The sequence below is a fragment of the Microcaecilia unicolor genome, chromosome 5 (assembly GCF_901765095.1).
Source record: "Microcaecilia unicolor chromosome 5, aMicUni1.1, whole genome shotgun sequence".
In the NCBI taxonomy this organism is placed as follows: domain Eukaryota; kingdom Metazoa; phylum Chordata; class Amphibia; order Gymnophiona; family Siphonopidae; genus Microcaecilia; species Microcaecilia unicolor.
This window is the reverse complement of record NC_044035.1, coordinates 49,345,633-49,368,630: the sequence shown is the minus strand read 5'-3', so window position 1 is coordinate 49,368,630 and position 22,998 is coordinate 49,345,633. Positions and strand designations below refer to the sequence as shown.

At 44.4% G+C, this 22,998-nt stretch overlaps 1 protein-coding gene across 3 annotated transcripts in view; it reads left to right on the top strand.

The window, feature by feature from the left end:
- ARMH3 (armadillo like helical domain containing 3) overlaps positions 1 to 22,998 on the top strand; it is a 269,393-nt gene that overhangs the window by 34,510 nt on the left and 211,885 nt on the right. For all 3 annotated transcript variants that reach the window (XM_030202857.1, XM_030202858.1, XM_030202856.1), the window contains exons 8-9: positions 1,427 to 1,513; positions 10,236 to 10,292. In XM_030202857.1, the coding sequence (XP_030058717.1) occupies positions 1,427 to 1,513; positions 10,236 to 10,292 (144 nt within the window). The remainder of the gene's footprint in view (positions 1 to 1,426; positions 1,514 to 10,235; positions 10,293 to 22,998) is intronic.

Genomic DNA, 22,998 nt, shown 5'->3' with positions numbered 1-22,998 from the left:
ACATTGGAGGAGTAGCCTAGTGGTTAGTGCAGCAGCCTGAGAACCAGAGGGAACTGGGTTCAGTTCCCACTGCAGCTCCTTCTGATTTTGGGCAAGCATAGAATCTTGCTACTATTTGGGATTCTGCCAGGTACCTGTGACCTGGATTGGCCACTGTTGGAAACAGGATGCTGGGCTTGATGGACCTTCGGTCTGTACCAGTATGACAATACTTATGCATGTATGTATGTACTTATGGACCTATGTCCTTGCTTCATACTTACATTTTGCACTAATGTGTGGATCAGCCCACAGTCGGTCAAGCTGTGCTTGCTAATCTGACTTTGTAACATTAGCAACTCTTGTATTTTTCTTTGACTGGACTTCTACTTCATAATGGACATATTATAGCTAAATTGAGCAGCCTTGAGCTTTGGAGTTACACACTTGTATGCCTGACTCGGTTCTTCTTGTCAGCAAAAAAAAAAGAGCTTTGTTTCTCACCTGGAACATATGTATGTGATACATATGTAGTATCACATCATGCTATGAGTTTATCTTGTTGGGCAGACTACATGGACCATACAGATCTTTATCTGCCGTCATCTACTATTTTACTGTGTGACAGGTGTTTTCCTCAGACAACAGGATTGATAAGGTACCCAGTTCCTTCTAGCTCTCCAGGAGTTAGTTTGTTTGTTTATTGGGATTTATTAACTGCCTTTATGAAGAGATTCACCCAAGGCAGTTGCATTCCTTCTTGAGCTATGGAACCAGTCGAGGAACTGAGGAAACTAATGTGCATGGGAAGGACTGTGCCTATACAAAATGCTACACTAGTTCTGAGCTCTGGGGCCTCTGTTCCGTTCCAACGTTGTCAAATGATATCACCCACTTTTATATGTGATCAATTCTGCTGTTTATAGAAAAAAATTGTTACAGGTGGGAAAAGTGCTCTTTACACAGTCCATGCATAGGTATTCACAGGGTTGGTGTTTGGGTGGAGTTGCGTATATGTGTTTATGGACATGGTTTCACCTGCCTTGGACCAGGTGTAATTTACTGTGAAAGCATCTCTGTTAAAATATAAGAGCCATGTTGCTTGTAAGTTTTTTGACCTTATTTAGAATGTCAGGATTTTGATCTTGTTTTTCTGGCAGTCTGATTGAGAGTAATATTTATCATTAAACGTTAGAAATTGGCTATGCAGAAGTTTTATTGTATGCCACTGTTTTGTGAAATGGTATTGCACTTTTCATATTGATTGCTATGCTTGTAAAAAAAAAATGTAATGCAATAATGGGGGAGAAAAAGAGAAATATTTTACCTTGAGCAAAGATGAAGAAATAAACATAAAGATTGCATCAGTTTGTTGATGCATGTTTATTAATAGCTAGATGAAACTCTTAGTGATCCTTTGTTCATCAGTGTTATGTTTTTTTTGTAGATTCTTTCCAACCCGCCTAGCCGTAGGGAGCATGGGTATGATGCTGTTGTCCTTCTTGCCTTATTAGTCAACTACAGAAAATATGAGGTGAGTTGATGAATGCCTTAGATATGAGCCTAGCCAACGGTTTCCACTATTATTATGCCTTTACTAAGTTTTGTTAATGTAAATTTCATATAAGTACTTCTTACATGACTGTATGGTTTAATAGTAATGCTACATTCTGTTAAATATTTGAACGGTGTTTGAGATCCAAACTTAGTTTTGTTTCTCAGGCTAGAGGGGTTTGAGTGCTGCAGTTGAAGTATTTTTTTGTCCTTGATTGTATGTGAGGATGCAGGACTGTACCAAGCTATAGTTGTACCCTATGTGACTTGCCCACAGGCTTCCCTAACCCCTCCTCCCCTCCACTCGGTCTGCTTTGCTGCCACCACCAATGAAAGGCGATGGAGGGCTGGGAGCAGTTTTTGCCCCCCCCCCCCCCCCTCTATAGTTTTGCCCTGTATGGCTGCACTACTTTCTCAGTCCTTGGTATATTGCTGATGGGAAGGTCAAAAGGCGTAGTGGGGATATTTTGGAAGGATTTATGAAGGAAGCACCAAGTGGTAGTAAACGAAAACCATTAACTCTTCAACCCTGGGCCTTTCTGGTCAGCATTATATGCAAAGGTTCTAGAGGGTTGAGAGACATAATTAGTGGCAAGAACAAATCTTGAAAATATGGTTCAGGATACTTTATTATAAATAAGAATTATGGGGAGGTAAGGGGGGAGGGTTTGGGAATTGGGTGAGTTCAATTGAGATTGGGAAAGGACGGGGGAATTTGCAACTTAATTATTATCATGTTCTGATGTGTATGTGGGGCATTTTATCCTTTATAATTTTGATATTATATTTGCATTGGCTATTTTATGTTGCTTTTATTGGGTTGTTATAAACAATAAAACGATTTAAACATAGATGATTATAAAAACACAAGTGGTCTTGTTGGGTCAGTTCAAAGGACCGTCAGATCCACAGAATGAATCATTGGGCGGATGGGGTTCTTGGAATGCACAGCAATTCTTTCTTTATCTCCTCCTATCCCTTTCCTATACGTCAAATGGAGTTCCCACTTTCCTTTTTTTTATTGATTTCTATTGATTCTTTGTTTTCTGCCATATTAGCTATTTGTAAACTTCTGAGATGGTACCCAGTGGGCGGTGTATCAAGTAATAAATAAACCTGGAAACTTAAAAACTTGGAAAGTTGCTCACACCCAGAGATAAACGATAGCTTTTCTAGTGCTTGGTGGTTAATAATTGTTTATGGATTTTTCCTACAGGAATTAGTATAAATCTCTTTGTAAAGCCAACTATGCTAACTATCTTGACTGTATCTTTTAGCAATATTGAAAAATCAGTCCACAAAAAAATTGAATGAAAAGACAACTCATTTGCATATACAAAACAGCAATAGATGTCTAAATGGTATAAATCTGTATTGATTTGAACAGTAATCAAAGGAGGATAAGACCTCAGCAGTCAATAGCTTACCCTATATGGTGAGTTGTCTGAAGGTTTTCATTCTATTTTTTGTGAATTGAATTTTCAGTATTGGCAGAGAAGAATGATTAAGAACTCTTAGGTAGACAAACAGAGCAAATGAGACAAAGATGATGATGATTTAAGGAGACAGATAAAACTGGATAAGCCTTTGACCGAGCACAGTGCATCAGATGGCACAACAATCTTGTTTTATCAGCACCAAAATGATTTTTTGTGAAACCTGCTTGGTCTCTGTGAATAAGAGTTTGAATAACTTTTTCAAGTCTGAAGCATAATATTTTTGTGTATGTTTTGTAAGCCGAACTAAGGAGAGAAATGGGTCTGTAGTTTAAGACAAGATGCGGATCCCTGTTGGGCTTAGCCAAGACTACAGTGTTAGATTCCAGAAATCTGCCCAATCCTTCAGGAGAGTCTAGTAAAGTTTGATAGTGTAATAATTTCTCTGAGATAGAGGACGAAAATGTTTTGTAGAATTCTACAGACAGGCTGTCAGGGCCCGGAGCTTTTGCCGGTGGAAGAAACTTGATAGCCGATAGAATTTCACTTGTTTAAGCAGCTGCATTTGTTGGTCCAAAAGACGTGATAATTGTAATCTGGCTAAGAAAGAAGAGACATCCGCCTCGGAGGCAGAACTCTCTGAGGAGTATAAATCAGTGTAGAAAGATTTAAAAAGGCATCCAGGATGTGGGAGGAAGTTGTGTGAAATGAACCTGAGGGGAATCTGATGCAAGCAATGTGTTGTTTTACTCTTCTGCCCTTCAAATAGAAGGCTAATAACTTCCCAACTTTGTTGGCTTCTGAATAGTAGATAGCAGTTTGTTTAAAAGTGATTGCATTGGCCATATTAGAGAAGATATTGCAGTTTAAATGAGCAGAGCTTTTGTAGAATGGGTTTAGATGGACCAGTATAGAGGGTGGACTCAAATTGACGAATTTCAGATTCCAGTTGAGTCAGGATAGCATTGTTAGTTTTCCGAAGGTATGACGAGTAGCTAATAACCTCCTTGCAACCAAGCTTTAAAAGATTCCGCTCGAGCGCTAGCACTGAATGGACGTGTGAGGAGATTGCTCTGCAAGTCTTTTCCCCAAATTATAAGAAATCTGATAAACCAGGTAACATACTCATCTCAATATATTTTAATACTGAAAATGTCATCAAAGCGGCAGAGCAAAATTGAAGCTGTGTTTGCAGTTGGATTGGAAAATAAATGCTGTAAACCGAATCCAGTCTCTTCTCCTCATAAGAGTTCTGAGGACAAAGATGGCGCTGGTCCCACGCTTGATGTTTCAAAATGGTGAGCTTCACGCCGGGACACGATGCACTCTTTCTAGTTCAAATGGTTGATTAAATTGCAAATTAAGAAGTTTAGGAATAAGCGCTTCCACAAAACCCATTATATCATCAACTTCGGCATCCTCAGGGATACCCAGCAGTCTTAGATTGCTGCGCCTATTTCTCTTGCCAGAGTTCTCCAATGCAGTCTGTAAATCATTTATAATGTTATGAAGCTTATGGTTCTGAGTAATTTCATCTTCAAGGTCACTAACTCTCACTTCTACTTCTGTTATACGGCTTTCCATATGTGTAAATTTGTGATTAAATTGACTTACTTCGCCTTTCAGATCCTTTATTGCTGCTGTATGTTCTGTGAGAAGGCATAGGATTTCTTCTAACCACTGTGTTTTTACTTTGTCTTTTAATCATTTACTATATTTGTACAACAAAATAAACTTTTCTAAGAAATGAGAAAAGCCAGCACTTAGCTTTCAAAGTCCTACGGGGCCACCGTTTCACCCCCATTGAGGCTTCATCATGAACCAGTGTTTACGATCAAGACGCCAAAAGAATGACATCTGAAAAGAGAAAAAGACTCTAGTTTCTTAATATACTTCTTTTTGATTTCAGCACATACAATCCTCTTGAACACCTACGTTCTCTCTTCCCTCTTGTACTTGAGAATGGTGCTGATACGTCAGATGCCAACTCTAGCCATTTAGATACTACGACATGATTAGTCCATTTTCATAACCACACCCTTAATGAATTCAACTAAATGGAACTAGATAGAAAAAGTGCTTTCAGAAAAATGAACCTTCAAAAAAATTCAATTTATGATTACTAATAGAACACATGCCAGTCCATGCTGCTATTTAAACCGAAAGGTTCTAAACTTTTCAGGCGAAAAATCCACTTAACCTCATAGCGTTGTAACAACTTTTTGTCTCCCCCTCGGTTGAGAGGTTCAATCCTGTCCAATACACAACATTTCAGATCATCAAAAATGTGTTGTAACTTAATGCAGTGTTCCACTAAAGGTTCTTTAAGAACTGCTCTCCTGCTATTTGAGCGATGCTCAAGCAGTCTTACTTTTAATTGTGGAGTTGTCATTCCCATGTAAATTTTTGAACTATGTAACTTTGCAAGTATAATTGCTTTAAAAATACGCCTCCATGTGACATCATATGTCAAAAATTCCTTCTGGAACTCTGTGATCTGGTGGATGGTACACTGCAAGCTGGCAGAAGGCATCCCCTATCTAAAACATCATTAGTCTGGGAAACCATACCAAAATTGATTACTTAAAAACTTTTATATCAAATCTAACCGTTTTTTAAATAATTATTTTAAAGTGATATTGTGTACTTAGAAAAGAATATATATAGTGCCAAATGTTCTGTCAACAAAGGCATCCAATTTTCTATCATTGCACATTAATAGTCCCATTTAAAATGTAAAGCTCTAAATTTAAAACTAAGATACAAATTCAAAATCCTTGTACTTATCTTGAAGTGTGCTATTGTCCAAAATGTCCAATCTGATGAACAATAAATTACAGATGGATGTCTTTTTGTGCTTATGTCATGTTGCCTAAAAATAATCTACTTCCAAATCAAATTTTCCCGCCGTAGATCTCCACGTTTCACCAAGGGTGGCTTCTTCAGGGGAATCTTGTCAAATTTATTGGTATTTATATCCCACATTTTCCAAAGAAACTTCAGTTCACTGTGGCTTATATACAATTTATGAAAATAAATTACATTGTTGAAAGTAATAAAGATTAAGAATTCAGTAACTTATAGACTTAATAGGAATATCAATGATGATGGAATAAAGAGCTATAATAGCAATCTTTTAATATTACAGTTGAGAAAATGTTTAGCTTTCTGAGGAAGGAATTTTTTAAAAAGTTTGGAAATGATTTACGGAAGGATAAATAGTTGTGTGTATATCTTATATCCTTCAGAAGTGAGTTCCACCATTGGGTACCTAGGTACGTAATTCCCATGCTAAATTAATCAACTGCACAATTATAGGCTGGAATCACGCTATGGATCAGTTATCTATTAAAAACCCTGTAATCAGTTATCTATCAAAAACTGTTTTATGTCCAACAAAAGGCATCCCCTGGGCTGTGGAGCCCATATAGATGGGTACCACTCTTAAGGATTTTATTTGTGTTATTTGTTATGCTGCCTTTCAATAGAGGTGGTGTACAATACAAAATCTAAATGTGGTACCCTAAGGAGAGACTTCACCAGATACATTTCCTGAAACTGACAGCAGTATGAAACACTTTAAAGCAGGGGTTCTGCATGTAGTCCTTGGAACACAACCAGCCAGCCAGCCATTGTGGGATGCCCACAATGAATATGCATTAGTTAAATTTGCATGCATTTCCTTCAGTGTATGCAAATCCATCTTGTGCCATATTCATTGTGCATATCTTGAAAACCAAACCAGCTTGGTGTGTCCTGAGAACAGGATGGTACCTCTTGTAAACTGTCAAGATGTGGAACTGGGCCATTTCTCATTGAATGACTTTCTGGGCCACTTACCTGACAGGGAAGGCCAACTACCTGGCAGACAAATTGAGTTGTGTCGTATGACCTCACGAGTGGTTCTTGGACAAGTAGATGGCTTAAATGATACTTTGGGAATAAGGCATTCTATTGATAGTTCTTTTTGCCACTCCTCAGAACAAAAAGGTATGCCAGTTTTGTTCCAGTATAGGGGCACATGACAAATTAGCCTCAGATGACTTCCTCCTAGATTGGGGAGAGGGTATTTCCTATGCATAGTCTCCAATATTCCTCATAATAAGTACTCTCTTGAAACTCAGATGGGACTGGGGAACCATGATTCTTATTGTCCCACATTGGCTGAGGAAAATGTCATTCCCTCTTATGGAACTTTTCATAAGAAGACCCATAAAACTTGCGGAATTCCCCATCACTTAAGGGACTCTGCTGCATCTCAATATTGAGTTCCTTGCTCTCACAGCTTAGATGTTGAGAGGGTAACTATAGGGTTGTTGTTGGTTTTTTTTTTTTAAACTTGCCTGAGTGTGTTACTGACTTCCAAGAAGGTTTCCACTAGAAGGTGGAACTGATTTAAGTGGAGGTGTGGTTTGCCATCTAGTGTGACAGACAGGTCCTTGATTCCTTCTACATTTGTCATGCACATGTTTAAAAGCCAACTCTGTTAGAGTTTATCTTAGTGCAATTAGCACTTCATATTGAAGGAAAGTCCATCTTTGTACAGCTTTTAGTTGTTCGATTTACATGGGGCTGGCTTGTATTGAAGCCTCCCATCAAGACTCCTGCAGCATCATGGAACCTTAACACGGTATTAACCCAACTGATGAAAACTGCCTTGGAGTTGCTCAATACCTGTGAACTGTTAGTACCAGAACTGGAAGGTTCTGTGTTCGGTGACAGTGACTTCAGTGTGCAGAGTGAGTGAGTTCCGTGAGTGAGCTCCAGACCCTAGCAACTAATCCGCCTTACACAGAATTTTTCAACAATAGTGTGATTCTGCACACTTATCTGAAGCTCCTTCCTAAGATAGTGTCATATTTCCATCTTAACCATTTTGTTATCCTGGCAACATTTTTTTCCCAGCTCCCTGCCCACAAAGGTGAAAGCACACAGCTCATATTGAGTGCAAGAGAGCCTTGATATGGATGAAAGCCTTTAGAAAATCCACCCAATGTTTGTTGCTTTTGACCCAAATAGGGAAGGGGCTCTCATCATCAAATGCACACTGTCTAACAGGTTACCACACTGCATTTCCTTCACTTTTGCCCAGGCAGATTTGATTCTTGAGGGTCATGTCACAGCTCACAGTGTTAGAGCTATGGCGGCATTAGTAGCGTACTTGAGATAAGTTTCCATGGAGGAAATTTACAGATCTGTGACATGGAAATCTGCTGATACATTCACATTACTGTGTGGAAAAAGACTCCTGATATGACAGTTGTTTTGGCCAGTTTGTCCTTCAGAATCTTTTTGAGGGTTAGAATCCAACTCCATCACCCTTAGGCCTATTTCTTTTCTGTTCCAGGCTGCCTTCCAAGAAACAAAAAAGTAGAAAAAAATACAAAAATGGTTAGCTTCCACCGAAAATGTGTTGATGTCTGCCTATTGCAGTGCCTTATTGTTTTCTCCTGTTTTGTGTGGAAGGCAGCCTGTAGCTAGAGAGGCCTAAGCTGTCCTGCTACTTACCTGTAGCAGGTGTTCACATTCCTGCCTACATACCTGCCCACCTCCCCAATGAATTGTGTTCTATTTAATCTGAATAGGTAGACTATGCTGGTCCCATGCAACAATGGCAGATGGAAAGTGGCATACATATGTGGTGAATTGACTCAATAGCTTCTAGTAGTTACTAAGCTGTAGAAGCTTGCCTTTGCAGGCCCCATTGATGTCTCCCAAACTGTGAGGACTTGTATGCTGTTGTCCATGTAGAATACCTGCTACAGTAAATAACTTGGTTTCCTCTGCCATCCTAATAAAATGGCTACAGTAGCATAGGAGGCTCTATACACAATTGATATTGCTAATTTAAACAAAATAATAGACTTAGCTAAAGTAGATTTTATTGTAGTGTGATATTCAGCACAACAGGCTATGGGGCTCTGCATAAAGATAGGTCTGACTTTTATTCGGTCCTATGTATGCAGTTAACTTGGCTGGTTAAGAGCTAGTATCTGCACTTACCTTCTCAAGTGACGACTCTGTCCCTGGAATGCCTCCAAAATAGCCGGTTTTGAATTAGGTGCAAACCAGACATTTTCAGTGGCACTAATCAGTTGAGTGCTGTTGAAAATTAGCGGTTAGCCCCGAAGAGGCAATTCTGTTGCTGTCTGATTAAATTGCTTTGAATATTGACCTCTTAATAAATAGTCTTACAAACGTATCATTATTAGACACAGTAATCCTGATACTCAAAAAGATGTACATGGTCAGTACTGTCACCAACTGCCTTTTTCTTTTGAAAACTTTTATGGGTTAAATGGAAACAGGGCAGTTCTATAACTGCGCCTGCAGTTATGTGCATGTGTAAGTGCCAAAACAAGTGGCACTTATGTGCATAATTGCACTACATGCTATTCTATATAGTATCACATAAGTGGCTTAGCACGTGACTGCAAAGGGGCATACATATGGGCAGAGCATGGGAGGGGCATGAGCATGTCTCCAACTTACACATGTAACTTATAGAATGCTGTAAGTTATGCGCATTGCATGGTGCACTTAGGTATGCCCATTTACATCTGCCAGTGACCTGGCATAAATGGTTGCTGTGAAATATACTGTAGGCATGTCAATTTGGATTTAGGCTAGTATTCTAAAACAGCATCTTGAAGCACAGATACCCTTATCTGGAGGAGTAGCCTAGTGGTTAGTGCAGTGGACTTTGATCCTGGGGAACTGAGTTCGATTCCCACTGCAGCTCTTTGTGACTCTGGGCAAGTCACTTAACTCCCCATTGCCCCTGGTACAAAATAAGTACCTGAATATATGTAAACCGCTTTGAATGTAGTTGCAAAAACCTCAGAAAGGCGGTATATCAAGTCCCATTTCCCCTTTCCCTTATAGAATTGATGCTCAGTGCACAGCCTTATCACACCTAACTAGAGGTGCCAAGTTATAGGATTGCCCATAACTTTTATTTGTTCACTGTGCTATAAGTTATATTGATAAGCTAGCTGTATATTTAGAAATAAAGTTACAGGCTGGTTCAGGGCTGTCCAAAAGTTATCTGGAGAGTGGCAAAATTCAGCCGCTGTCTGGATAACGTATGTTTGTTAGGCCAGCAAAATCTGTGGCCTACCTTAAATGGATAAGCGCTGGCACCAGGTGTTGCTTTAAACAAATGGCTGTATCACATAGCAAAAAAAAAAAAAAAGTTATTGTTCTAACATTTTTGCTTATTTACTTTTAAGCTAAGTATAATGTGTTTTATTTTTTCCTTGACAGTCTGTAAATCCTTACATTGTGAAACTGTCTATTGTAGACGATGAAACTACGCTTAATGTGAGTATAGAATTTGTTTTTCCTTGATCCTCTGCATGTTTAAACATACCTGGCCTGTGCGGGAGACACAGAGGGGCGTTTTTGAAATAATGTCCAAGTAAGAATTGGGACATCCTGCTCATAAAGTCCCCCTAAAAAGTCCCTCTCGCAGCAATTTTCAAATAGGAAAGATGTGCAGATTTTTACGTTTGGGGAGCGTGCCAGGTGCCCTTGACCTGGATTGGCCACTGTCGGTGACAGGATGCTGGGCTAGATGGACCTTTGGTCTTTCCCAGTATGGCACTACTTATGTACTTATGTACTTATGTACTGTTCGAAAATACACGAGAAAGATATGTCCATCCTGAACAACCATTTTACAGACTGAAATGTTTAAATTATAAATGGAGGAAAACAAGGCACAGAGACATCTGTTTGGCAGCATTCTTATTAAAGTGGCCACACAGATGTCCTTGCATAACAGAAGAGTAGCCTAATAGTGCAGTGGAGACTGTAAACCAAGGGACACAGGTTCAAAATTCAAATCCCATTATAACTCTTGTAAATGTGATCCCTCCAAGAACAGAAAAATACCTAACACCACTTCAATAGCCTTCAGGTTTGCAGGTTTCTTATATCTTAGTTACAGTAAGTATTTTTCTGTTCCTGGAGGGGAGCCCAAGAAAAACAAATTGATAGTTACAGTGGGAATTGATCCTGCATACCTTGGTTTACAGTACACTGCGCTAACCACTAGGCTACTCCTCTGACTTACTTGCCACTTTGTTCAGAATGGCCATAATACCTGCAGCTGACATAGAGCCTGGTTTTCCTTTCTGGTTTCACTTTCAGGGGAGAGGGAGGGGGACAAAAACCACTGGGGGATTAAGGAGGGGGTCGTGCCTTCATCCCTCCAGTGGTCAGCTGCTTAATCAGACAACCTTTTTTGTAGCTTGGATGCGACTGAAACAGGTCTATATAAAAACGTACTTTTTGGACATGGATGTTTGAAAATCGCTGTTGGATGTCCTACATTTGGGCCATCACTAGTCAGGCCCAACTGTAGTGTGAAAAGTCCAAATTCTGACTTTCCAAAATCAGGATTTGGATGTTTTTAGCAGATGGACATTTTTTTTAGGCATTTTGAGGCATTCATCTGCTTTGAAAATGAGCACCATAGACTCAAGTGTGATATCTGTTTTCCTAATCTTAGAATCAGTGGAGATTGTAGGCCACAAGTTTGATTTTTACGTAGGTTTACATGTTGAAGGCCTTCTGCTCTTTTTTTTTTTTGTATTTGTTTTAGTCCATTTGATTCCTTATGCAAAAAATATGTATCAGTTGTATCAGTCAGGGAATTTTATAGCTGTATTGACCTTGAAATTAATGCTATCATTATTTTCATTTCCCTGTGCAGTCTTGTAAAGTCAGCCATTCCTTAGAGATTCTTGCATTCTTTACTTTTTCTGATTTCTCTAAAGTTGTATTTGCAAGGCTCAAAGGAATCTCAACAGCACTGTAAATTAGGTGAGGCTGACCTGGTCAACCAGAAGTGTTTGACTTTGACATATTCTTTAATATGGTAGTTCTCAAATCTCTGTCCTCAGAGACCACCATCCAGTCAGGTTTTCAGGATATCCTTAACTAATATGCATACAGTAATATTAAAGCAAACTTCAATACTATCAAAACTTTATTATCCTGTCGGAAAACATTTTTAAATTTCAATATCTCAGCATCCTAATATATGCATATTATAACAAAAATAATATCGGATTATATAGCAGTTCAAACAAATATATCAGATGAAAGTTATATTGCCTGAACTTATGACTAGGACATGGGCTTCTAAGAAACCCTCCAAAGCAATGCTCTATATAACAAGATATGTATTTTTCACCACTAAACTCCTAAAAGGTATCCAAACCTGGGGGCCCTTTTACTAAGCCACGTAAGCATCTACGCATACCCAACACGCATCAAAATGATGTAGCTCTTGAGGTAATTTCATTTTTGGTGCGCATCTGATATGCGCGGCTGAAAAATAGGTCATTACCACCCGGTTACCGTGTGAGACTTTACCGCTAGGTCAATGGCTGGCGGTAAGGTTGCAGACCCAAAATGGATGAGCGGCAATTTTGATTTTGCCACATGTCCATTTTTGGCAAAAATTTAAAAAAGGCCTTTTTTACAGGCACACTGAAAAATGGATCCGCGCGTGCCCAAAACCTACACCTATGCTACCGCAAGCCATTTTTTCAGCGCACCTTAGTAAAAGGACCCCCAAGTCCTTTGTAAAACAAGATGTATTTATCTCAACATTCTTGACTATATACAGGACTTATTGCTTTTGAGCATTTGGATGCTCGTTTGGCTCTTGGGAAGACTCAAGACATGCCCTCTAATCAGCACAGTGGGTCTCCAAAAGACGCTGATGCATTCGTATATGGAGCTTCTCCGAGGACAAGCAGGCTGCTTGTTCTCACTGATGGGTGACGTCCTCGGCAGCCCCTCCAATCGGAATCTTCCTAGCAAAGTCCTTTGCTAGCTCTCGCGCGCCCACGCGCACCGCGCATGCGCGGCCGTCTTCCCGCCCGAAACCGGCTCCAGCCGGCCAGTCTTCTTTCGTCCGCACTCGGTACGGCTGTGTTTTTTGCCGTGTTGAGCCCCGGAGAGTCGACCTCGCGCGTCCGGTGTTTAATCGACGTGTTTTTTCTTCGGAAAAGTTTTCTTTCGTTCGGAAAGTGCTCCGGAAACCCCCTTGGGTTTCGTTTGCCCCTTCCCGTATCTCCAGTTTTTGCCCCGGTAAGTTTTCTTTCGTTGTCGGGGTAGGCCTCTTTTCGGCCTCGGTCGAGATTTTTCTCCCTTAAAGTTTTGGTGCTCCGAATTCGTCATTTCGGATTTTGACTTCGCCGGCGTGATTTTTCCGCCCATGACATCGAAGCCTTCCAGCGGCTTCAAGAAGTGCACCCAGTGCGCCCGGGTAATCTCGCTCACTGATAGGCACTCTTCGTGTCTTCAGTGTCTGGGGGCCGAGCACCGTCCCCAGAACTGTAGTCTGTGTTCCCTTTTACAAAGGCGGACTCAAGTAGCGAGATTGGCCCAGTGGAACGTTTTGTTCTCGGGCTCTTCGTCGGCATCGGCACCGGGGTCATCGTGTGCATCGACGTCATCAGCGTCCAGACCTTCTTCCTTGGCTGCCAGTGCATCGAGTGCATCGAGGCATCGGCCCTCTGCATCGGCGCCGGGACATCGGATAGCTGCATCGACGTCGGTGGTACCGGGACCTCGTCTCCTGATGTCGTCGGACGGTGGTGCATCGAGTGGAGTGCAGGTGAGGGCTGTCCATTCCCCTGCTGGTGGCGGTGAGCCCTCGGGTGGGTCTCCTCCTGCCCTGAGGGCTCCTGCGGTACAGCCCCCCCGAGACCGACCTCCTTCGGCCTCGGCCCCGAGGAAGCGACGGCTGGATTCTACGTCCTCCTCGTCGGTGCCGGGGAGCTCCGGTGACATGCTTCGGAAGAAGTCGAAGAAGCATCGACACCGGTCCCCTCCCCGCGTCGGCACCGAGAGCTCTGGGTCGCCGAGGGAGTCGGCACCCAGCAGGCATCGGCACCGAGAGGACCGCTCACCCTCTGTTCAGGAGGTGTCGATGCGCTCCACTCTGGACAGCCCGGAACAGCCTCCACGCCCGGAACAGGTTCTGACGTCGACGCCTGCATCGACCTCCATGCCTTTCTCTGCAGCCGCTCTGAATGAGAGCCTCCGGGCCGTTCTCCCAGAGATTCTGGGAGAGCTGTTGCGCCCTACCCCTCCGGTACCGGCGGTGCTTGCGCCTCCGGTACCGTCGAGCGTGGCGCCGGCTGGCCCGTCGCCCGGGGTGAGGTCCCCGACGTCGGTACCGCGTGCGGTGCCGACTGCGGCCACCTCCCAGGAGGGCTCCCCGACTACGTCGGCGGAGGGAGCTTCGCCGATGCGGGCGAGGGAGTCTACCTCTCGACGCCCCCATCGTGGACGTGGCTCCGCGGAGTCGAGCCGGGCACGGTTGCAGACGCAGGTCCGTGAACTTGTGTCTGACACCGAGGGTGAGGCCTCGTGGGAGGAAGAGGAAGACCCCAGATATTTCTCTGACGAGGAGTCTGAGGGTCTACCTTCTGATCCCACTCCCTCTCCTGAAAGACAGCTTTCTCCTCCCGAGAGTCTGTCTTTTGCTTCCTTTGTCCGGGAGATGTCTACGGCCATCCCCTTCCCGGTGGTTGTGGAGGACGAGCCCAGGGCTGAAATGTTTGAGCTCCTGGACTATCCTTCTCCATCTAAGGAAGCGTCCACTGTTCCCCTGCACCATGTCCTCAAAAAGACATTGCTGGCGAACTGGACCAAGCCTTTAACTAATCCCCACATCCCCAAGAAGATCGAGTCCCAGTACCGGATCCATGGGGACCCAGAGCTGATGCGCACTCAGTTGCCTCACGACTCTGGAGTTGTGGATCTGGCCCTAAAGAAGGCTAAGAGTTCTAGGGAGCATGCTTCGGCGCCCCCGGGCAAAGACTCTAGAACCTTAGACTCCTTTGGGAGGAAGGCCTACCATTCCTCTATGCTCGTGGCCAAAATTCAGTCTTACCAGCTCTACACGAGCATACACATGCGGAATAATGTGCGACAGTTGGCGGGCTTGGTTGATGCTCTTCCCCCTGAGCAAGCCAAGCCTTTTCAGGAGGTGGTCAGGCAGCTGAAGGCGTGCAGAAAATTCCTGGCCAGAGGAGTTTATGACACTTTTGATGTTGCGTCCAGGGCCGCTGCTCAAGGTGTGGTGATGCGCAGGCTCTCATGGCTGCGTGCCGCCGACCTGGAGAATAGAATCCAGCAGCGGATTGCGGACTCGCCTTGCCGTGCGGACAACATTTTTGGAGAAAAAGTCGAGCAGGTGGTAGAGTCTCTCCACCAGTGGGACACCGCATTCGACAAGTTCTCCCGCCGGCAGCCTTCAGCTTCTACCTCTACAGGTAGACGTTTTTTCGGGGGAAGGAAGACTGTTCCCTATACTTCTGGTAAGCATAGGTACAATCCTCCTTCCCGACAGCCTGCGGCCCAGGCTAAGCCCCAGCGCGCTCGCTCTCGTCAGCAGCGTGCGCCTCGGCAAGGCCCCGCGGCTCCCCAGCAAAAGCAAGGGGCGAGCTTTTGACTGGCTCCAGCAGAGCATAGCCGACATCCAAGTGTCAGTGCCGGGCGACCTGCCAGTCGGAGGGAGGTTGAAAGCTTTTCACCAAAGGTGGCCTCTCATAACCTCCGATCAGTGGGTTCTGCAAATAGTCCGGCAAGGATACACCCTCAATTTGGCCTCCAAACCTCCAAATTGTCCACCGGGAGCTCAGTCTTACAGCTTCCAGCACAAGCAGGTACTTGCAGAGGAACTCTCCGCCCTTCTCAGCGCCAATGCGGTCGAGCCCGTGCCATCCGGGCAAGAAGGGCTGGGATTCTATTCCAGGCACTTCCTTGTGGAAAAGAAAACAGGGGGGATGCGTCCCATCCTAGACCTAAGGGCCCTGAACAAATATCTCGTAAAAGAAAAGTTCAGGATGCTTTCCCTGGGCACCCTTCTCCCCATGATTCAGCAAAACGATTGGCTATGCTCTCTGGACTTGAAGGATGCCTACACACACATCCCGATACTGCCAGCTCACAGACAGTATCTGCGATTTCAGTTGGGCACACGCCACTTCCAGTACTGTGTGCTACCCTTTGGGCTCGCCTCTGCGCCCAGGGTGTTCACAAAGTGCCTAGCTGTAGTAGCAGCGGCACTTCGCAGGCTGGGGGTGCATGTGTTCCCATATCTCGACGATTGGCTGGTGAAGAACACATCCGAGGCAGGAGCCCTGCAGTCCATGCAGATGACTATTCGCCTCCTGGAGCTACTGGGGTTTGTGATAAATTATCCAAAGTCCCATCTTCTCCCAGTGCAGAAACTCGAATTCATAGGAGCTCTGCTGGATTCTCGGACGGCTCGCGCCTATCTCCCAGAGGCGAGGGCCAACAACTTGTTGTCCCTCGTCTCGCGGGTGCGAGCGTCCCAGCAGATCACAGCTCGGCAGATGTTGAGATTGCTGGGCCACATGGCCTCCACAGTTCATGTGACTCCCATGGCCCGTCTTCACATGAGATCTGCTCAATGGACCCTAGCCTCCCAGTGGTATCAGGCTGCTGGGGGTCTAGAAGACGTGATCCACCTGTCCACGAGTTTTCTCGAATCCCTCTATTGGTGGACAATCTGGTCCAATTTGACTCTGGGACGTCCTTTCCAAATTCCTCAGCCACAAAAAGTGCTGACAACGGATGCGTCTCTCCTGGGATGGGGAGCTCATGTCGATGGGCTTCACACCCAAGGAAGCTGGTCCCTCCAGGAACGCGGTCTACAGATCAATCTCCTGGAGTTGCGAGCGATCTGGAACGCTCTGAAGGCTTTCAGAGATCGGCTGTCCCACCAAATTATCCAAATTCAGACAGACAACCAGGTTGCCATGTACTATGTCAACAAGCAGGGGGGCACCGGATCTCGCCCCCTGTGTCAGGAAGCCGTCAGCATGTGGCTCTGGGCTCGCCGTCAAGGCATGGTGCTCCAAGCCACATATCTGGCAGGCGTAAACAACAGTCTGGCCGACAGGTTGAGCAGGATTATGCAACCTCACGAGTGGTCGCTCAACTCCCGAGTGGTGCGCCAGATCTTCCAAGCGTGGGGCACCCCCTTGGTGGATCTCTTCGCATCTCGAGTGAACCACAAGGTCCCTCAGTTCTGTTCCAGGCTTCAGGCCAACGGCAGACTGGCATCGGATGCCTTCCTCCTGGATTGGGGGGAAGGCCTGCTGTATGCTTATCCTCCCATTCCTCTGGTGGGGAAGACTTTGTTGAAACTCAAACAAGACCGAGGCACCATGATTCTGATTGCTCCTTTTTGGCCGCGTCAGATCTGGTTCCCTCTTCTTCTGGAGTTATCCTCCGAAGAACCGTGGAGATTGGAGTGTTTTCCGACCCTCATCACGCAGAACGAAGGGGCTCTTCTGCATCCCAGCCTCCGGTCCCTGGCTCTCACGGCCTGGATGTTGAGAGCGTAGACTTTGCCTCTTTGGGTCTGTCAGAGGGTGTCTCCCGCGTCTTGCTTGCTTCCAGGAAAGATTCCACTAAGAGGAGTTACTTCTTTCTGTGGAGGAGGTTTGCCGTCTGGTGTGACAGCAAGGCCCTAGCTCCTCGCTCTTGTCCTACACAGACCCTGCTTGAATACCTTCTGCACTTGTCTGAGTCTGGTCTCAAGACCAACTCTGTAAGGGTTCACCTTAGTGCAATCAGTGCTTACCATTACCATGTGGAAGGTAAGCCGATCTCAGGACAGCCTTTAGTTGTTCGCTTCATGAGAGGTTTGCTTTTGTCAAAGCCCCCTGTCAAGCCTCCTACAGTGTCATGGGATCTCAATGTCGTTCTCACCCAGCTGATGAAACCTCCTTTTGAGCCACTGAACTCCTGCCATCTGAAGTACTTGACCTGGAAGGTCATTTTCTTGGTGGCAGTTACTTCAGCTCGTAGAGTCAGTGAGCTTCAGGCCCTGGTAGCCCAGGCCCCTTACACCAAATTTCATCACAACAGAGTAGTCCTCCGCACTCACCCTAAGTTCTTGCCAAAGGTTGTGTCGGAGTTCCATCTGAACCAGTCAATTGTCTTGCCAACTTTCTTTCCCCGTCCTCATTCCTGCCCTGCTGAACGTCAGCTGCACACATTGGACTGCAAGAGAGCATTGGCCTTCTACCTGGAGCGGACACAGCCCCACAGACAGTCCGCCCAATTGTTTGTTTCTTTTGATCCCAATAGGAGGGGAGTGGCTGTAGGGAAACGCACCATATCCAATTGGCTAGCAGATTGCATTTCCTTCACTTACGCCCAGGCGGGGCTGGCTCTTGAGGGTCATGTCACGGCTCATAATGTTAGAGCCATGGCTGCGTCGGTAGCCCACTTGAAGTCAGCCTCCATTGAAGAAATTTGCAAAGCTGCGACGTGGTCATCTGTCCACACATTCACATCTCATTACTGCCTGCAGCAGGATACCCGACGCGACAGTCGGTTCGGGCAGTCAGTTCTTCAGAACCTGTTTGGGCTTTAGGATCCAACTCCACCCCCCGAGGGCCCTGTTTGTTCTGTTCCAGGCTGCACTCTCAGTTAGTTGGTAAATTTTTTAGGTCAATCTCAGTTATGTCCTCGCCGTTGCGAGGTCCAATTGACCATGGTTGTTGTTTTGAGTGAGCCTGGGGGCTAGGGATACCCCATCAGTGAGAACAAGCAGCCTGCTTGTCCTCGGAGAAAGCGAATGCTACATACCTGTAGAAGGTATTCTCCGAGGACAGCAGGCTGATTGTTCTCACAAACCCGCCCGCCTCCCCTTTGGAGTTGTGTCTTCCCTTGAAGTGTATTGTCTTGCTACATACTGGACTGGCCGGCTGGAGCCGGTTTCGGGCGGGAAGACGGCCGCGCATGCGCGGTGCGCGTGGGCGCGCGAGAGCTAGCAAAGGACTTTGCTAGGAAGATTCCGATTGGAGGGGCTGCCGAGGACGTCACCCATCAGTGAGAACAATCAGCCTGCTGTCCTCGGAGAATACCTTCTACAGGTATGTAGCATTCGCTTTATGAGCATTCAGCAATTCAGATATCATATGACTGCCCATCCGTTATTCACTCAACCAATCCACTTCCTAATTGAGACCTTATTCTGAGTAAAAATTAGACGCTGCTCTTTCTTCGATAACATCAATGGAATGTTACCACCCCCAATGCAAATAAGTTGACACAAAACTACAAATCTCAGATCCTTAATGGCATGTCCTGCTGCTATCCAGTGTGAAACAAGAGGGGCTTCCTGCCGCTGCACAAGTAAATTGCTTAAGTGTTGCGCAATCCTATATTTAATTTTACGCCTAGTTTGCCGAATGTACCTTAGACCGCAGGGACAGGAATTTCATAAGCACAATCAGTTGCGCTCATGCAATCTAAACATTTTTCCTGCTGAATGAGGCGAAATGATCTCCTTCACTTGCAAAGCATATTGACAATATGCACATCCCTCACATGTGCTGTGCCCCCCATTGCTCGTGCCCGATATAGACCTTCATAAAGTCTTTCCCCTAAATTCCTACCCCTTGTGCACGTGAATCTAGGCGTTTGTTGTAATTGAGTATGCATCAACAATATGGGCCAATGTTTTTTGATAACCCTTGCCACTGCAGTACTAGAATGGGTATAGGGTAGTGCACATATTAACCTATGAGACTTGTTAACTACTGCTGATTTTCCTACCCACTCACATTGTACATTGGGAATTAAGACTCAAGACAAGGTAAGTTTGTTGGACTAGCTATATGCTTACATTGGGAAGAAATTACCGTTGAATGTTGAGATAAGTACATCTTGTTTTACAAAGGACTGGGTTTGGACGCTTTTTAGGAGTTTAGTGGTGAGAAATACATAACTTGTTTTATAGAGCATTGGTTTTGAGGGTTTCTTAGGAGTCCATGTCCTAGTCACAGATTCAGGCAATATATGGTCCATCAGATATATTTGTTTGAAATGCTGTATAATCTGATATATTTTTGTTATAATATGCATATGTTAGAATGATGAGAGATTGAATTTTAAAAATGTTTTCTGAAAGGATAATAAAGTTTTGATAATATTGTAGTTGCTTTGATATTATTGTATTAAGGATAATATAGCTATATTAAAATTGATTTACCTGGTAGAAATAGGTATAATTAATATATGTGAGACAAATTTGCATGCCTTTCGCCTCCGTATAGTCGGGCAGAGGCTAAGACACACTGACATCGGTCTTCCTCAAAGTACGGTGCCAGGAGCACCAGGGCCTTAGCGTTGCCAACACCTGAGAATCACCTGCGTTATTAGGGTTACTCCCCCTCCAGGGATTTGTAACTGAGACATCAGTCTCCACCAGGCTGGGGTCAGTCTTCTGATTTAGCCCCAATTCCTTCCGTTGTTTTGACCATCTCGACTGAGCCCCCACATTTGCTGATGCCTGTTAACGAGGAGGGGATCTGGACCATGCTCCAGGGGGAGTTGGAGCGGTTTCTAGCCTAACGCAATGCTGTTGCATTGAGGGCATCAGTATCAGACCGGATGTTGATCCAGCCCATACTTGAGGCTCATGCTCTTACTTTTGGTTGTGCATCGACATCGGTGCCCAAGGAGGTGTTGAGGTTGGTGCCAGCTGAGATGAGGGGGAGGCGGGGGAAGACTTCTCAAGGTCCAGTTCCTACACCATGCCTCAGAGCTCTCACCTGGACCTTGCCCATTGTGCCAATAGTTCAAGGCCATTGAGAATGCAGATCACGCCTCCTGGTCTCTGAGGCAGGGTCCTTGGAACTTACGTCAGATCTTTCCCCACCACATGAAAGGAGGAAGTATCCCCTTAAGGAACTCTGACAGGTTTTTTTTTTTTTTAAGGAAGATGGTAGATGCCATCCCATTTTTTTGGATGTCAAGGATGAGCCCAGGGCAGAAATGTTGGTCATCCTTTACGTTGGGTCCCCTCCTAAGGAGGATGTGACAGTACCTGTTCACAGCATCCTCAAAGCTGTTCAGATGAGACTGGAGGGAAACCTCCTATTCTTAAGAAGGCCAGTATGATGTACAGAGTCCAGAAATCTCCCTTATTCAAGAAGCTTTAGCTACTGCATCACTCCACAGTAGTTGAATCTGCTCTCAAAAGAGCCAAAAGTTCCAAGTCTTACTCCACAGCATCCCTGGGGAGGGATACTTGGAATTTGGATAATTTTGGTAGAAAGGTTTACCAGAAAGCTATATTGTTCTCTCACATACATTCCTAACATCTCTTCATGAGCTTGTACTTTCAGTCATTGGTGAAGAGTGTGACAGAATTTGCAGACACTCTACCGCCTGAGAAGGTTGCTGAACTCCACCAGGTAGTAGCCAAGCAATGGCATTATTGGAACACATGGCCTGGGCAGCCTATGATGTTTCTGACATGTCATCTAGGACCTTTGCTGTGGATTTCGGATTGTGCAGACTCGCATGGCTGCATGCTTTTTATGTAGAGCTAGTTCAGGAGCAGTTGGCAGTTGTCCCCTGCTGGAGTGATTAAACCTTTTAGTGACAAGGTGGAGGAGGTCGCTGACTTCATCTAGAAACATACTGATATCATCAAGTTTCTAGCCAAGCCCACTCCCACTGCATCCTCCTCCTTAAGGAGATTTGCAGGCACAGGAGTACAAGTACAAAATGGAAGGACCAAGAGGAATCCCCACAAAGAGGACCAAAACCAGCAGACACCCCTGCATCAGGGGTCTGCACATATGCACAGTTGGTAAAGGAACAGCGTTCACATTTAAACAGTGCTCCAAACTATTGCTTCTCAGTAACAGTTTGCAACAAACTGAAACAGCAATTCGCTCGTCGGTTCAGCATTAATGTTGTGTGATTTTCTTTTCCTTTTTAAACACACACAGGTATCTGGCTTGTTCATTCCTCACAGCATGGACTCTTTCTGCTTAGCTATGTGAGTTACTAACAGAAAGCCTTGTTCTTCCTGTTTGTTTGTGTATTCATATTTGCTATACAGCCTTTGCTATCTCGCAGATCAAAGCAGTTTACAATCTAAAAACAAAGAACTTACACAACAAAAGAAAAGGAACTACAAATTCGATAGTAAAAGAAGACAACCATTCACACATAAAATGAGAAGAAAGAGAGGAAGAAAATACTGGGCCAAGGTATAGAGGCTGAAGAAGGATGTGGTCAACCCATTGACTGACACACCATACTCAGACTAAGTAGAATCAAATGCACAATGAAAAAGACAAGTTCTCAAGGCAGATTTAAATTTAGGTATCGATAATTTGGTTTGTATTGCTACAGGCCGGGAATTCTAATATGATGGGGCAGCACTGAAATGACCCTGGGATTGGTAGCATGGAATCTTGCTACTGTTTGGGTTTCTGCTAGATACTTGTGACCTGAATTAGTTACTGTTGGAAACAGGATACTGGGCTAGATGGACCATTGGGTTGACCCAGTATAGCTGTTCTTATGTTCAAAGAAAAATTCACGATGTCTGGTTGATTCCAAGGAAGCCTTTTTTAGGCCAGTTAACATCAAGTGGTGGTCGTTTAAAGAATGGAGCAGATGGGCTGGAGAGTATGGAATTGTAAGGGATGAGAGATAGAGAGGTAGGCCTATCCTTAATGATTTAAAGGTTAGTAGAAGCTTCTTTAAGCAGTTAATATTTATCTTTGACTCTCTGTGGAGGACTAGCTTTCTGTTTATAGGTAAATTTTCTGTTAGTTTTTTCCCACCATAATTCCTGTTTTGGTCAGCAATTTCCTCCTTACATTGAGGGAAAAAAAAAGAGACAGCTCACATTAAGCGCCTCTCCCTTTTATTCTTTCTCCGTTGTGGATCCTGAGGTTAGTTAATTGCTAATCTTGAGAGCTGTATTTTTGAATGTACTGAAACATGCTGCTTGCTGTTCATGTTGGTTCTCATATCAACTGTGTGTTGTGCCTTATGTAGTCTTATTGTAAGCAGCATAAGATCATCTGTGTATGTGCTGGAGATTAGACGGTTTATCTTGTTCTAGTACCTGGCTGTATTTCCCACAATCTGTTCTCTGTTTTTTGATATCTTGAAGTTATCTGTAGTTTTACCTGAGAAAAAAAAAATC